The following is a 17,759-nucleotide window of genomic DNA, read 5'->3' as shown; positions in this document are numbered from 1 at the left end:
ATTCATATATTCGGATTTGCAATATTGCATTTACCATCCGTCCTTTCATTTGTGAAATTTCAAGCGAATGCCTATTTCCAAGACTACCGACTTCAGTAATGTATTGCGAATGACTTTTTATTTCTGAACTAGAATATTGATATGGTTTATTACTGGTTCATTCAAAAGCTGAATGGAGAATGGTTTGGTAAATTTTACATATTGTAGCTAAGATGATAAATAGATATTAAAGATTTTGTAGACAATTCAGTTATACATTTCACCAAGGTTTCGGTGCATGAAGCTCATCTTTAAATCGAGATACTCTGATAAAAATAATGCCATCTAAAAGGGATTATACTTTTCTTTCAAAATATGGGCTTATATGTTACATGTAGCGTTGTCAAAACTTTTTAAATTATGTTTTTTTAACGTTTGATAGCATAATTACTATCCAATATAATTTGAAAATGAAAGAAGATAGGAGAGGATTGCCATAGTATTTTATGATCCACGTGAGTTTTCTATCACACTCGTTTGTTTGGCATATCAGGTCAAACTGACCACGTTTGTAGCAAAATTTGGTTGCCTCTAAGTGAAACAGTTTGATATGTAGAGAGTGTCAATACATATCCACACATTCATTCTTGGTCAAACTCGCTCGGTATGTAGCAAAATTTGGTTGCCTCTAAGTGAAACAGTTTGATATGTAGAGAGTGTCAATACATATCCACACATTCATTCTTGGTCAAACTCTCTCGGTATGTAGCAAAATTTGGTTGCCTCTAAGTGAAACAGTTTGGTCTGTAGAGAGTGTCAATACATATCCACACATTCATTCTTAGTCAAACTCGCTCGGTATGTAGCAAAATTTGGTTGCCTCTAAGTGAAACAGTTTGATATGTAGAGAGTGTCAATACATATCCACACATTCATTCTTGGTCAAACTCTCTCGGTATGTAGCAAAATTTGGTTGCCTCTAAGTGAAACAGTTTGATATGTAGAGAGTGTCAATACATATCCACACATTCAGTTTTGGTCAAACTCGCTCGGTATGTAGCAAAATTTGGTTGCCTCTAAGTGAAACATTTTGATATGTAGAGAGTGTCAATACATATCCACACATTCATTCTTGGTCAAACTCTCTCGGTATGTAGCAAAATTTGGTTGCCTCTAAGTGAAACAGTTTGATATGTAGAGAGTGTCAATATACATCCACACATTCAGTTTTGGTCAAACTCGCTCGGTATGTAGCAAAATTTGGTTGCCTCTAAGTGAAACAGTTTGATATGTAGAGAGTGTCAATACATATCCACACATTCATTCTTGGTCAAACTCTCTCGGTATGTAGCAAAATTTGGTTGCCTCTAAGTGAAACAGTTTGATATGTAGAGAGTGTCAATATACATCCACACATTCAGTTTTGGTCAAACTCGCTCGGTATGTAGCAAAATTTGGTTGCCTCTAAGTGAAACAGTTTGGTCTGTAGAGAGTGTCAATACATATCCACACATTCATTCTTGGTCAAACTCGCTCGGTATGTAGCAAAATTTGGTTGCCTCTTAGTGAAACAGTTTGATATGTAGAGAGTGTCAATACATATCCACACATTCATTCTTGGTCAAACTCTCTCGGTATGTAGCAAAATTTGGTTGCCTCTAAGTGAAACAGTTTGATATGTAGAGAGTGTCAATATACATCCACACATTCAGTTTTGGTCAAACTCGCTCGGTATGTAGCAAAATTTGGTTGCCTCTAAGTGAAACAGTTTGATATGTAGAGAGTGTCAATACATATCCACACATTCATTCTTGGTCAAACTCGCTCGGTATGTAGCAAAATTTGGTTGCTTCTAAGTGAAACAGTTTGGTCTGTAGAGAGTGTCAATACAGACTCATACATTCTTTTTTTATTATTAGTAGAAGAAGACACAGAACCTAAGAACAGCACTCATATAGAAGTTTACAAGATTTGAAATATAGTACGCTCTTGAGTATCTGGCTTCGGAACTTACCGGCCTAGTTTTCTTTTAACGTAATTAAATGAAGAAGGTAAGGCGTTGCATTGACAATATTGCCAAGACATTGGAAGCGGGCATCTGCTACAATCCTCCTACGTGCCTTCTGTAAAATACAAGTTGTGACAGAAAAAGAGCAGTGTTTTGCTCGTTGTTCATTGTTTCGCCAGTGTATAACGGATCGAAATTGTTGCCGCTGTTCTGGATTATAACTGCACAGTACGTACAGGATTTGTAATTTGTTCTTTGAGTATGCTTAATGTTTTTTTTTTTAAATGTACCAAAGTGAAGATTTCAAAATGGGTGAAAAACAAAACAAAGCTGTAGTGACTATGGAGGAGAAATTACGAGCTATACTGCGATTAGAACTCTAATGTAAGAGCAAAAAATATAACTTCGAAGGTAGGAATTGGGAAAAGTACAGTAGAGGACTGCGGAAAAATCGAGCAGAAATTAAAAGGTGTATGTTGCATTTAAAAAAAAAAAAAACTTTGTCTTTGGATATTGGTGGACAAAGAAATAGGCTTATAGAATTCCGACTTATCTGATTTTTTGTCATCCGGCCTATTCTTCAACCACATTAGGCCGGATACTCGGGAGTGTACCGTATTTGAAATAATATTTCATCAATTTTATGAAATGAGCAGCTTTAAATTCATTTTTCAAATGAAAAAAAAAACTTGCTTTCGTTTCTAAAGAAGGACTTGATGTTTATATGATAAATTATAAAATAAATGTTTTGGAAAATACGTCCCAATTAAATGCGAGTATTAACAAAAAACAAAAACCGTTTTTATCGCATTGAAATATAACTTTTATTTTTGTAATGACTTTACATTAGGAGCTTAAAAATAGCTTAGCCGGTTTTAAATCTTCCGTTGATGGGGTAAAGAAATAATCCCTTCGTTAAAGAAAGTTTATTAGACCGCACAGTTAAAGTTAAATACTAAAAAAAGAGTTACGACTACATTAAAAACACTCTGCCAGTCCCCAAAGAGTGCTAATTAGGCTGGCTGTTGGCGACGTTAGTGCCAATTATTTTAGGAATTGGCGCAACCAGTGATGAAAAAGAGTGGATATTTGTTTACCTGCGTGTTTTTTACAAGCTGTGCATTGTTTGACCTTGAAGCGACGATTATGTCTTAAAGTTCCAGAAATGAATTTTAATTGGCCTTCGTTCCGAGAATTCTTTTTGCATTCGTGTTGCATTTAGGAGAGAAAAAAATGGGTGTCGTAAAACACCTTAATTGTGATTAATGTCTTTTCTGAAAGGTGTTGAAAAAGAAAACAGATGCCACTGTTAAAAAGGCATTAATCTTGGTGCAAGACGGTATGTTTGAGAAGCAATCATTTTAATTATAATATAATTTTTTTTATCTAAAAAATTGTTTTAATATCTACTTAGAACAGACTTGATTTTTTGTAAGTGAACAGTCGTTTCCAAGAAAAGTTTGACATATTGCGAAATGTAAATTAATCTGAATCGGTTTAGAGACGAATTGTCTGAATCACTGTCTGGATGGGATTGTGACAAATATTGGCCAATTTATTTGAAAGAGGATTCTTTTTCATCGCCTTTTTTATCGTATACTTAGACAATAAATCATAATCATTTTCTTTCTCCTTATAAAAATCTGTATCCACTGAGCTTGTAGGAGGATAGGAGCGGGGAAGAGTGGAATCAAACCTTCCAAGGTCATGATAATTCCGCAAAAGCGAGTTAATCTTCCTCCGACCCAATTTTCATGAGTTTTTAGCAACATATATCGTTTTATGACACTTATTTTCGCGAGGAGAAGTAAGAATGAATTTTAGGATCTTATTTTCTATTGACTGGGACTAATTTTCAATGCAGGTCTATAATTTTGAAAGCAAAAGGGTGTACCAAATTTCATTTGTTTATGTCGTTGAGTTTGTAAAATGTCGCGTTCACACATTCAATCATGAACTAATATTCATCCCCGTTGCTTAATGATGCCTTGAATTATCATGTTCGCAGACAGACAGACATAATTCTAAAAATGCATTTTTCGAGCTCAGAGAAGGTGAAAGCTGGAAGATTCATCAATGCATCGAATTCTTTCACGATTGCAAGGCTTTCTGTTTGAATACTTTGTATTGGAGAAAGTAAAATTCAGTAATATACAATAAAAATTCAAAAACTGTGTACTATGTAAACTTTTGAAAAATCTTGCATACTAAGAAGAGATTAAAATTAGCCAAAGTGGTCTACCCAAAACTTTTTTGTGTACCATTCATCAATAAAGTTATCATCTTCTTTGTCCGCATAAATTGTAACAATTGTACAAGGCTTTAGACTCAACAAATGCTCAGATTTTTATTTTCAATGTTATACACATGAGAGTTATATGCTTCATAATATGATAGATAAGAAAACCAATAATTGCTTATTAACAATTTACCATTGACAAACGACTTAATAGTTTGCCATTGACAAACGACTTAATAGTTTGCCATTGACAAACGATTTAATAGTTTGCCATTGACTATATTAGGGAACAAGCGATCTTCGACATTTTTTTCGGCGATTAATCGCTGATATGCAGTCACTGTTATGCACAAGTACCAGAAAAATAAATGTGTACTTTGAATTCCCTTTTTTCCACCGATTTGAAACCAATTTTGGAAAAAGAACTGCAGTTGCATTCATTAAATTTTAAATATTTGTGTTTTTGAATTAACACGTTTACATGCATGCGAAAGTGCAGACAGACGAACAATCAACCCTTTAACAGATTTAGTTCAAAATTTGAAAGGAATTTATATTTTAAGTGCTGCAAATGTGAACTAAATTGTATTTATCTTTGTTGTTAAGTTTCTGAATTATCACATTTTTATGCATGCAAGAGTAGTACAGACAAGCAAACGACGGACCTCTCGACCGGGGGGGGGGGGTCTGCAAGAGTTTTATTATATGTTTTCTTTCAAAATATACGAAATAAATTGGTGTGGACAGGTGCCTTGGTGATTTTTCTAGGATCAAGAGTTTTCATGCGTAATAAAATTTTTAAAATCAACACATTGCTTGGGACTAAAGAGGGGCTGTCTCAAAAATTATTGATGACTTATCAAAAGTACATTGACTGTCAGGAGAGATACTTTTCCTTTTCATATTATTTTAAGCATATAAATTTCAGAATACTGGAGGTTTTATCCTCCCTAATCATAACATTTTCGAAATACGACTTTTTTCTGAACTCACCTAAAATCAGGCGGAAAAAGAGATGTTCTCAAGAATAAGTACCATTCCTCTTAACCCCTGTTCCCATGGCCCGTTGCCTTTACGGATATGGTTGTAAATCTGCCATCTGACCCATTGTAAGACCACTACCACTCTTGTCTATGGACTTCTGTCGGGAGCTTCTGACAAACTGTCGATAAAATGAACAGACCTCAATAAGCCTCGGATAATCACAAAAGTGAGGAAAGAGGGCAAAATGCGCCAGACGCAAGGCACGCTCGGGACATGGGAACAGAGCTTTTAATCTTATTTTATGTTGCTTTAGATGTTGTTTGGTCACAGAACTTAAACTTTTACCTTCTCTTTTTTCCTTTAGGAAATGCTGCCCTTCGCCGAGTCCTCCGCAGATACCCTTGAGGACCGCGCAGTGACCCTGCGACAGGGCTGCCCCTCCACGCCCGTGCTGTGGTGAGAGCGACATTAGAGGAGGGAGGGAAAATGCCCGCTCAGCAACAGCAGCAGCAGCAACCGGAGACCATGAGCCTCAAGTGGGAAAAACTTTCGCCTGCCGAGTTTCAGCAACTCCAAGATTACATACAATGTGAGTGAACTGTGTCCTAAGATTGTTTGAAAAAGCTTACAAATTCAGTTAACATTACTATCGACAGATGGCGCTGCAATATAAGAAAAATAAGTATGCGAAAATATTACAATGGTATGGTATGAAAATAATACAAAGATTATTACAAAAAATTAAATAGTTATATAGTTTCAATGTAACTGTCATTTGCTGCAAACATGTGGCGCAGTCTAAGGCTATTTCTAGATTTCAAGTACGTTTTAACTAAGTCTATTGTAGATCGGCTGTAGCGTCATCTGTCGGTGACAATGTTAACTAAATTTGCAATTTATTAGATTAAAATTCCCTGATTTCCTAAGCGTAAGGCGGCAAATGATACATTTTTATCGTATTCTGTCTTTTTTTAAAATTAGTTTTCAAAATTCAAAAGTTTATTAAAACGTTATTTGATTTTCAAACTTTTCGCTAACTGATAATGAATCATAAGACTACATAAAAGAATGTGTACATATACAGGTTGATCAAGAAATAACAGGAAGTGTTCGGAGCCTTGTAGCGCGTTACGTACTGGACAAAATATAACAAAATTTGGCCACTATACACATTAAAGTATGCGGTTTTGATTTGCCAAGAAAAAAAAATTAGTACCAAAAAACGCCGATAGGGGAAATCCTGGAGCTGTGATCGAAAACTTCATTATGTAATTTGCTTATACGGGTACCTTGTGACATGGCATTGAAGATAAAAGGAGGAGTTGCGAGAATTTATATCATTCTGCAAGAATTCGCCCGTCCATTGCGTTGTCACTACGTGAACGCACCTTATTAGTCAAGCTGTTTTATCAGCGGGACGAAAATGCCAGTGCTGCTCTTCATGAATACCGGCGGTAAAAACAGTTACGTAGAGGACCGATGACCATAACTAACTTACGAAGAATGGTTGAAAGATTTGAAACAACAGGAATTCTTTGTGTGGGAGGACGTAAAGTTACCAAGTACGAACAAGTTGAAGAAGTAGCAACTGTCGTTATGAACCAGGCGATAGCATATAAGCAGTTTGTCAGTAGTGCACATTCAACATCACGACAAACAGATACCCCGTTCTCGGCGATGCAGAAGATATTGCGAAAAATCCTGAAATTTTAACCGTATAAGATACCTATTAACTGATGACACTGATCTTGGCAATTTCTGGTCGTGAGGCGGTTCTGGTTCACTTGAAAGGCGTTGTGTATCGAGAATATGTTCCTGACATTCCTACTTTAAAAGATAAAATAATTTTATATGTCAGACGAATAAATGCCAATATGCTTCGAGCCACCGTCGGAAACCTCTTGTACCACATGCAATTATTGGAACATCAAGTTGGTGGTCACCTTGAGCTAAATTTGAAGTTGCTATAATAAATGTTTTTCATTGGTATTTGATGTGTTGCTATTTACTGTCTCCATTGGCAGTTATGTATTCTTTTTCCACAAATTAGAATTTCTACAGAATTTCCCCTATGGACGTTTTTTGAATTTTTTTTTGTTGATAAATTGAAACCGCATATTTTAATGTGTATGATGGCCAAATTTTATTACATTTCGCCCAGTACATAACACTCTACAGAGCTCCAAACACCTCCTGTTATTTCTTGATCCCCTGTATTCCGATGCCATGTTTATTAAAATAGAAAATTTTATCCGATAGTTGAAGCTTTTCGTTTATTATTACGATATTTTTCCCTTTATTTTTAAATATCCAATAAAAATTGCTATTACTCAATTCTAACATTTACATTGTAATTATTATATACAAAAATCGGTTTTACTGAGAGACTTTAAGTAGATAAATCGATTATTTTAACGGCATGTAAACCTAATTAGTCCGGAATATCGGCTTTTCACTGTACAAACTACTCACAGTATCCCATTTACTATACTTAATTATGGATGCTTGATAAATTTTAATGCATATAAATTTGTTCAGGGAATATTTCGAGGGATTATTACCGGAAACAAGGAGTAATGATTTTTGTTAGCGTTCATTGTTACAAAACTCGAGTTATAAAAATTACAAATATTTTTTTGTCCAACGAAAATATTGATGAAAAAAAGGAAATGCTCCCTATGCTTTTAAATAGTATTTCAAAGATAAGGTATATGTTCAAATTCTTTTCTTTTTTTTTCCCCTTCAATGAACTTCAATGTTTGATATATATCGTGGTAATAAAATGAAACTAAATTAGATTATGTGTATGGTGATTTAAGATTACACAGATAACTCTGAGAGGGGACTAAAATTCTAATAGTTAAGTATCCATAAAGAAATTGTTAACACAATTAAGCCTAATATTCCGAATGTCAAGGGAAAAAAATTCAGTAAGCAAATTTCATTTCGACTTAGTGATTTTTTTTTCAGGTTATATCTTTCTAAATCGCATTTAAGGGTTTTTACTGAACCAGCAAGAGTGGATTCCTAGAAACCCTTCGCATACTCTGTAATAAAGTTGTTATTCCTGAGAATGCATTATATAGCATTGGTGTACAATAGTTGAGAAATATTAGCCTTTGTCGCGAATTTAGCACTTTTACTGAATCTTTTGTGTCATCCCTGGAAAGTCATTTGGTAATTTATCTCTGGCATGCTGTTAATAGTATATGTTAAATATTGTCACGTAGATACTTTAGTATGGAACTCAATGACACACACAAGAAATAGAGCTAAACCAATTTATTGACTGAACTCTGAACACAGTGACTGACAAATCTTCTGCCTTTATACTAGCAGGGAAAGTTTCAGAATATTTTTCTGGAGACAGTCAGAAAAGTCCAGAACACTTGTCTGGTAAACTAAAGAAAGGTCCAGAATCTTCTGGAACATGAAATCAATTAATTAAATATTTACACAAACTGTGAATCGCGGGATTCGAACTCACAATCCCTTGATTATGAGATCAGTGCTATGACCTATCAGTGGTCATGGAGAGTGCCTGACTCTTTTCAATGTGTCAATATCAAGAAAAAATAATTTTAATACCGCCATATCAGATGATAGTGCGCCAATTGTGGCAACCATTCTTCTGTATAGATTCTGATTTTGTACTTTATTATGCTTGTTCGTTTTATTTCGAGGTTGGCGTTCTATGGTGAGCGTTCAGTCATGAATAGTATGAAACTGTTAATTAAATTTTGCTGATTACAAATGAGTTTCATCATTTAAGAAACGAACCAGCATTCATCGAAACTTTATAGAAAGAGTAATGCATACAGTCCATTTAGTAATCTACATTTAGTATTCTACAGTATCCGAAAATCGAATTTGTGTTTTAGACGCGCTTTTCCCAACTGATTAAAAATGAAAAGTTGATACAGAACTACACTTGTCAGAAACTGCCATATCAAATTTCATATCGTGAAGTCATTGCGACTTTGAGTTATTCCACTTACATGTTTCTAAAAGTTCAGACCGACAGACAGTTAACCCGTAGTTGGGCATGCCTCAACATTTAACAAGTGTCTATAATATAAATGTTAAATGTGAGTACCGAATCTTATCTATCTAGCTTTCTTTTTTGTTTTGTAGTTATCGTGTTAACTTAAATACGGACAGCCGGATAGACGGACTTCTTTTGAACAGATTTTACTCAAAATATGACAGATATCTACAAATTCAATATAAGGAGGGTATATCAAATTTAATCCGTTTGGATCAAAGCATTTTTTAATTATGTTTCTCACTGACAGACAGACGGACATTTTCTAAAAATATGTTTTTCTAAGTCCAGGAGATTTGAAATGCAGAGATTGGTCAAAAACTGGAGTTCAAGTTCTTTGTTATTATACTTTCTCTATGACATGTATATGAGAAATAATAATGGAATTTTTATTCTGTATTTTTTTAAAATTTCATTTTATCAACAGTTTGAAGTTACTCTATAGAATATATCATTGTACAGAATTGAAAAATGTACAGAATTAAAATCATGCATCTGGAGTTTTATTTTGTTCAAATGTCTAAAGTTTTGTGAAAATAATTTTTGTTCGCAGCCCGAATGCCGCGAAGTTATTGAGAAAATTTTTGTAATAATTTTAATTAAAAATCTAATCACAATTTTAGAAAGATTTCGTATTCAACGCATCCAATAAGTAATTATCTATCGAATTTGGTAACTCAGAATTCAACTATCGCTAAAATCTCATCATGTATGTTTCAGTTTTTGCATAGTCTGCTAGCATGTAAACATTATCATGGTAACAAAACAACAAATTCTTTAAAAGAAATTCTCATGTTACTTTAAAAAAAATTTATAAACACAAACGATAGCTTTTGTTTTTTAGTATAAAACAGCTGAAACTCAGATTTTCTCCTTAAAATGTTGACAAAATGATTCATAGTTAATTAGTTTTTAAAGCTTGGAATGTTCATTATAGCATAACCACGCCATTCCCCCCCCCCCGAAAAAAAAGAGAGAGAAAGCAGATAACAATAAAGTAAATTGGCAAAAGCTCTATTTCTACCGATTTTAGGAATTTTCTGTTCTTATTGGGGGAGGGGGAGGTTATATAATGCATACACATATGCATTTCAGGCTTGTTATAATGTAATTTAAAGTTCACATGACCGAAATTTTAGTTACACTTTATACGAACGGGATATATTTTCCTGCCGGCGTCCATGCATTGGGGTAGCGCATCTCCCCCGTGATTTTGGCGTCCCGTGTTCGAATCCCGGTTCGGGCATGGTTGATCTTCATCTGTGTTCTATCTGTGAGATGTGTGAATGTGCTCCCCTGTTAAAAGGGGTTGTGCAAGCGAAGGTGTGAGTTTCATCTTCATATGAGCTAGAAGTCAGACTTCTGCCCTCGGGTGCTCAGAGGTCTTTACCCTCAGAAGCTACTGCACCCTCTTTCCGTGGTAACGGGGACACGACATCGTCAAACTGTATCTCGCAATATTCTCCAGTAACACTGCTATATTCTCCAGACACAGAAAATTGTGGACGTGGAAAAAGCTAAGAACGCCACGTATGCAAAGATTTTTATTTTCTGTCCTGTATATGACTTTGTGCTACATAGTACAGTGGTGAAAACCGCTGATGCGCTTAGAACGTCTTTTTTTCTACCCATTGAAACCAAAATTTGACACAAAACTGTAGTAGCAAGTCACATATGAATTCCCTTTCATCTAATCTACCACACTTTTGATTCATTGTGTTTAGATACATGAGAATGTATAGACCAAGAGAGAGTCGAACAGGTTCGAAATGTTTTACTAGATACTAAGACTTAGTAATAAATTTCGGTTGCGCAAGAAGCTGTATTTAAAAGTTACCATGTTTAATGCATGCAAAAGTATAGACTGACATATTTAATTTAACAATTTTAATTGACAAATTAAATTAACAGAAAGTATAGACTGTCAGATTTAATTTATATATGTTGATGCATTTTTGAGCTACCGCATTTACATACGTGTGAAAATACAGACTGACAGACTTTCAACAATTCATCGGAATTAGTTCAAAATTTAAAATAGATCTCCACTTTAGATACCAAATCTGTGTAACAAATTTTATCTATTTTTCCACTTTTTAATTATCGTATTGATCTGTACTCGGACAGTCAGACAGACAGACTTCACACAAATGGATTTCCTGCAAAATATCAAATGTGGTATAAAAACTACCTACCAACTTTCATTTGTCTATCTCAACGCGTTTATCAGCTGTCATGTTTATGGAGAGACAATCATACATAATTTTAAAAACATGTTTTACAGACTAATGAAGATATCAGACATGGAGATCCGTTAAAATCTCACATTTGAATGTTTTTTGATAATTACAATATTACTCATTGTATATGAGAAAGTACAAAAAAAAAACACAAAAAAAAAATAACGAACATTAAAATGATAAAATCACTACTTCGATGGATTTTAGAAGAAAGCTTCCACATTCATTAGTTTCTTACAATGTGTACATACTTATTTGAAACTTGCTTTCCGTAGAATAAAAACCGCACGAAAGAAATGTATTTGCATCTTAAATAATGCTTAAAGGCAGTCTTATAAATATTTAAAATTTTCAGGTGAAAATGTACATGTCTTTTCCTGTTAAAGTAATACCGGGCATAAGACAAATTGGTTCAAGAAATGTGTCAAGAGTTGTAAATAACTTGCTTGGCGGTAAAAGGACTAAATATAAATTTTCATAATAATATGAGACAATCTAAAACTAACTGTTCGAATGAAATGCGGATAATAAAGAATGTTAAGTTCAAAATTTAAGACAGCATTTTATATACTGATTCACTTTTTTTGTCAGTCTTTATTCTAGAGTATTTTCTAAAGCTTTCTACAAATTCAACGAAGGTAAAATGTTCTCTTTTTTTTATAGATTTATAGTTTAAAGAAATTCTGCCTGTACTAAAAAATTTTGATAAAAAGTTTAAATAAGAACGAAGTTTAGTTGGTAATTCGAATATATTTGTCTTAAGTATAAAGTATTTCTTTTCTAATTTTTTTATCTCAGTGAAGTTAAGTTTTCATTTAATTTCCGTATACATTAGAAATGAATAATAATGGTTATTAATAAATAGAATCAATAGAAGTGTCTTCCGTCCAGTATTTTGATACACTTATCCTTTATAATATGTCCCATGTTCTGCCTTATAATTTGGTATGGGATTTTCTGACTACAGGCGCAGTTTTTTGTCAAATCTATGTTTCAATCGATTGAGAAAAATCGTGCCTAAATCACAAATTCGATTTTCGTATATTATTTTCCGCATACCAGGGATTCATCACCAAATAAAACACGCCAAGAATCGCACGATAGATTCTGTAAAAATGCTAAATGCACAACAGCAATTAATATTTCCTAACTATTGCAAGCTAGTATCATGAAAGGCGTTCTCTGGCATGACAAGTGTATTAGAGAGTATGCGAGAAAACTTTGAGGAGACCACTTCTTCTGGTTAAACAATTGTACTCACGTGGATACGAAAAAACAAACAATCTGATATACATTCATTCAACGGATTTTATTTTAAATTATATGTAAATCTACAGTCAGAGTTCGAATTTTGTAACGATCACAATGTTTTCTCTTTATATGTTCCATATACGAGCAAGTGAAAAACAAATCCATTTCAAAGTGTTAATTAGCCATTCGACGATTGCAACTTCGTTGCTTACAAAATACCAGAAGGTAATCTGATATTTAAGCTTTACGGATGAATATATTTTCCCAATTCATCAATTTGTAATGGTAGATTTACTTTACTCGGTCTTTTATTCAAATTACAATGACTTGTTGTTATTAATGATATTGATTCAATATCGTGGATTTCAGATTAATACATTTTCGACTGCAATATTTGGAGGAAATTGTAGATGCAGATATCAAACATAAACAATGTATATTTGAAATTAGTATTAACTGGAAATAAATTTTGCAGTTTTATATTAGTTTACTTAATCTGTGCACATTCAATAATGGAAATATTTTTTAAAAAAAAACATCTAACAATCTTTTTTAATGAAGGGGCGCGTGTCCGTTTTTCTCTATGTATGTGTGTCTATTTGAATTATACTTCGAACGGTAGAAAAAGTACCTCGGAGAGATTTCTACGAAATTTTAATTAGAATTCAGTAATGTAGTTTTTAAATTCATTCCCATTATTTATGGATTGTATTTTTTGTTGATTATAAATGTATATAATTTCAAATTAATCTATTATCTAAGAATAATTTCCCAATCATTCAAACTGTGGTGTACACTGTCTTTTTAACTTTTGAGTGGCACCGGATGTTATTTTTCTCAGTGAATTAAAGAGCAGAATCCGCAAATTCTTTTCTACAACTATATAAGCTCTGAATGCTTTCTCAAAATCACTCTTTCCTACTTTATATATATATATTAAACTCATAATTCAATCGAAATTAATTTCCAAAATTTTAGCTTAATTTAGACCATCGTAACTTCATTCTAAAATATTCTCTTATTTCGTGGTCCAATTCCACTTGCGGTTTAATTAATTCATCTGTAAAAATAATGCGGCATCAGTGCTACGTATCAAGAGAAAGTGATATCTTCGGTTGACCTTGAAAAGGTGTCAAATGTTACTACGTGTATTGAATTGGCGCCTAGCCAGAAATCCTATGTTATATAAGACTAGTGATCATTTGTTCGTCCCTTTTTGCCTTTTCCTTTTGTGCCGCGCTGCGTCTTCTTGTTAATAATTATGCTTTCCCGAAATGGATATTAAAACGACATTAAAAATACCAAGTCTCTTCACTGCCTCGAACTTGCATTCTACTTAAACCAAAAATATGTTACATATTATTAGTCGGCAGGATTTGAAAAATATTACATATATATATATATATATATAGAAAGTGTCCGATAGGAGTTCAAAATTAGACAATTTTCTTTCAATTATGATGAAAAAAAGACTTGAAAACTTCACAATTATTTCTTCAAAGCATGTTTTACATGCATACTCATATACGGAGAGAGACAAAATAATATGTAACCAAAAAAAGAAAAGGAAAAAGGTAATAAATAAAAAAATATTTTTATCCATAATATTTACTGCAAATCTTTCCCTTGTTGCTGTTAAAATCAAACTGTTTTTGTTCTCTCATCATGTATCTAATCAGATTTGTTTTTCTCTTCCATTGTTAAAAGCTACGTACGAAGAATCTGTTTATAATTTCACATTCTTTTGCAACGCCGTAAACAATTTTGCGCGAGTTTCATCATATTGCGCGATTTTCAAAGTATGCGGATGAAATGTTTGCACGTTCTCTATCCTGCATAAATATTCCCACCTAGGGATTGCAATACCGGACCAAAAGTTCAATACCGATACTCGGTATTTTTTAAATCTTAATACCGGGATACCGGTTTTAATACCGGTATTAGAAATTTTAGAAAAAGAAAGAAAACACGGGTGTTTCTTTGGGTTTTTTTGCCAGTTTTGTTAGAGAGTGTAAATATCACAAAAAATAATTTGTAACTTATAAATTATAACAGTATATAATCACAAAAAAGTAAAGAAACATCTTATTTATTTAAATCACAAAAAAGTGCAAATATCACTATTCAGTCTGTGGTACTATTACAACTTTTTGAAATGTGATCATAAAAAACATAATGCATCCATTGTACTATCATTAACCCTGAAAAGTAATTTTGTGTAAAAATTACCAGCTGTCGAAAACGCTCTTTCGGCATCTACGCTAGTTGGTGATACTGTTAGCAATGAGCAATATATTTTTTCCAAGCATTTACCTCTAAATTCCTCATCTTCAAATAAATCGATTTCTCGTCGGATGGTTTTGGATATAGCTGATTTCTGTATTGTATTTTGGTTCGTTGAATTTTTTGTATTTATCGCTAATTTTAATTTCTGTTCAAGAGACATCCCTTTTTACTATCGACAGTAGTGACATCATAATCTTCGATAATTGAACCGAATTCTTCTGAAAATAGATATGGTTGTGATTAAAAAATTTTAAGAAAATTTACTCTAAACTTAATCAGATTTGAATTGGTTATTTTCTTTTCTTCTTTTTCATATTCATTTTTAAAATCCTTATAATTATGTAAATACCGTAAGACATTTTCTATTTCGGTATGCCTTTCTTTTGTGCGAATTTTCAATGTAATATATAATTCTTCAGATAATGATGTGTGCTGTTCTTTCAGTGACTGCAACATGAAATTTATTGTTGCATTAGCTGTTAATAAATTAGAATCTCTTCGATACAATGCCTCAATAGTCAGTTTTATTGGAAGTAGAGCTGATACAGTTCTGGATATTAAGTCGAATTCACTGTCTGAAAAATTAATTTCCAGGTTTAAGTCAATTATTGCTTTTTGGATTGGACTTCTCAGTTTCAAAAATCATTCCATCATTAGGAGTAAACTATTCCAACGTGTTTTAGAATCTAATATTAACATATATTCTGTTTTATTTTCAGTTAGTATATATTTTAGTAAAATATCCTTTTTGTAGGGGAACGTTTAAATATCTTAACAATTTTTCGAACTTTATAAATTATAGGAAGCAATTCTTGATAGGTTAATATTTCATCCTCATTAGCAATATCTTCTTGAACAATTACATTGTCATTATATTCATTGTCAATATCACTCTCACTCTTACTCTTTTTAAAGTTGGAATCCGGAATTTCTATATCCACAGTTTTTGGATTCTTCTGTTCTTTATTTTTTTGGTATAATACATCTATTACTCCTAATTGAATTCCATGCGCATAGCACAACTGCTTATTTGCACCAATCAACTTTCCAACTTTTTTCATAATTGTTACTCCATCAGTCTTTAAGGATACAATATTTTCTTTCAGGGATATTCCATGTTTAGCTAATTTATATTTAAGCAATTAATTAAGCTGTTAATTAGCTAATTAATTGCGCCCGTTATGGAGACATAAAAACAAAAACGCATATTATTTTGCTATGTTCGCGATTACCTGAACATATAGTGTAGAAATTTTAAAAATTTCTAGTAAATACCAAAAAACCGGTTTTTAAACTTGTGAATACCGGTATTACAAAATTGTACAAATGGCTTAAAATACCGGTATTCGGTATCCCGGTATACCGGTATTGCAATCCCTATTCCCACCGTAATTCTTTGAAATGCTAAAAGCTAAGTATGCTAAGCTGTTGGTTTGTCTTAGTATGCCTTCAATCAACGCAGAAGAAATTAACCTTTTTGTAGATTGCTTGAATGTCTTATGTTGCAAAAAAATGCTCTAATACATCAAAATCATCTTTTAAAAATTATAAGGTGTTAAAAATGCTTTGAAAATAGAAAGATTCTTTAATTTATAATTAGAATCGATGATCAGTTGAATAAGACTTGAAATTGATGAATTCTATATAGCATATGATTGATGGCATTTTATGTATCATATGCTATAAGTACCTTATCACTGGATAAATAACTGACAAAAAAGTCTTGTTCATTGAAATTGGAAAATTATACATATAAACAGTATAAATAATTCATGTCCTTAAAGAAAATTTATTGAAGGCAATCAGATGTTGAAATCTTTAAAAAAAAAAAAAAAAAAAAAGGAAACAAACTCAAATATTTTAATTGTAAACATGGTGTTGTGAGAACACAAATAATAACTTGTTTGCGTCTATGTAAAAAAATTAATGATTGTTTTGAAGATACTCATTTCAAGTTCCCATATTTAACGTGGAATAAATTTTGAACTATACAAATACTGTAAATTGCAGTTTCGTATCGTCTCATCATATAAAAGATAAAAAATACCACTTTAATGCTGGAAATTGTCTTGCATAGAAACTTATCTAATAACTTACGTACATTTATTTTTTAAATAAATTTCTTGAAATAAATGGATGATTGCTTTTCTAAACAGCTTATTTTCAATACCCGGATGCATTTCTATGCTGGGTATATTTAAATAAACATAGAATGTTCAACTAAATGAGGCGCTGACGTTGCCACCGCCTCTCTTTCATTCTTGCTGAAAACTTTAATGCATTTAATAAATCTCAACCGTTTTATGGAATAGTTTATTTATCTATTTATCGTTTGCAATGACGTTCTTTAGTGAAGCGGAATCAAAGATAATATTTATTTGGCAAACGATTCTGAAGTGTTTTAGTATTCCTCTTTAACCATTAAATGTTCGGAAATGTTTACTATTAGGTTCCCTTTCCGCTGTTTAGAGTTTTACAAACATTTATAAATTAATGTCGTTTCGCGCTAGAATAGAAAAGAGATAAATTAATTATAAAATATATTCTAACATTTATAAATTCCACAAGAGATGCTTTATTCGAAGAACTTAATTCACAGAGGTTTCATTAAATGCTTGTTCTATGAAATTTCGTGAATTTACTTCATTTCAGTTGTTTTACTACACTGCAGTTGCTTTACTTCACTTCAATTGTTTCGTATTTATTAAAACGGAGATTTAATCAATT

The 17,759-nt window shown here is 32.6% G+C and overlaps 1 protein-coding gene across 1 annotated transcript in view; it reads left to right on the top strand.

Moving 5' to 3' along the window:
• LOC129984733 (diacylglycerol kinase 1-like) overlaps nucleotides 1-17,759 on the top strand; it is a 618,611-nt gene that overhangs the window by 365,570 nt on the left and 235,282 nt on the right. Inside the window, exon 4 of the mRNA XM_056094680.1 lies at nucleotides 5,575-5,799. Within this exon, the coding sequence (XP_055950655.1) occupies nucleotides 5,697-5,799 (103 nt within the window). The 5' untranslated portion in view covers nucleotides 5,575-5,696. The remainder of the gene's footprint in view (nucleotides 1-5,574; nucleotides 5,800-17,759) is intronic.

This window comes from Argiope bruennichi, chromosome 9 (genome assembly GCF_947563725.1).
Source record: "Argiope bruennichi chromosome 9, qqArgBrue1.1, whole genome shotgun sequence".
Classification (NCBI taxonomy): Eukaryota; Metazoa; Arthropoda; class Arachnida; order Araneae; family Araneidae; genus Argiope; species Argiope bruennichi.
The sequence above is the reverse complement of the archived record's forward strand: the minus strand, read 5'-3'. Positions and strand labels throughout refer to the sequence as shown.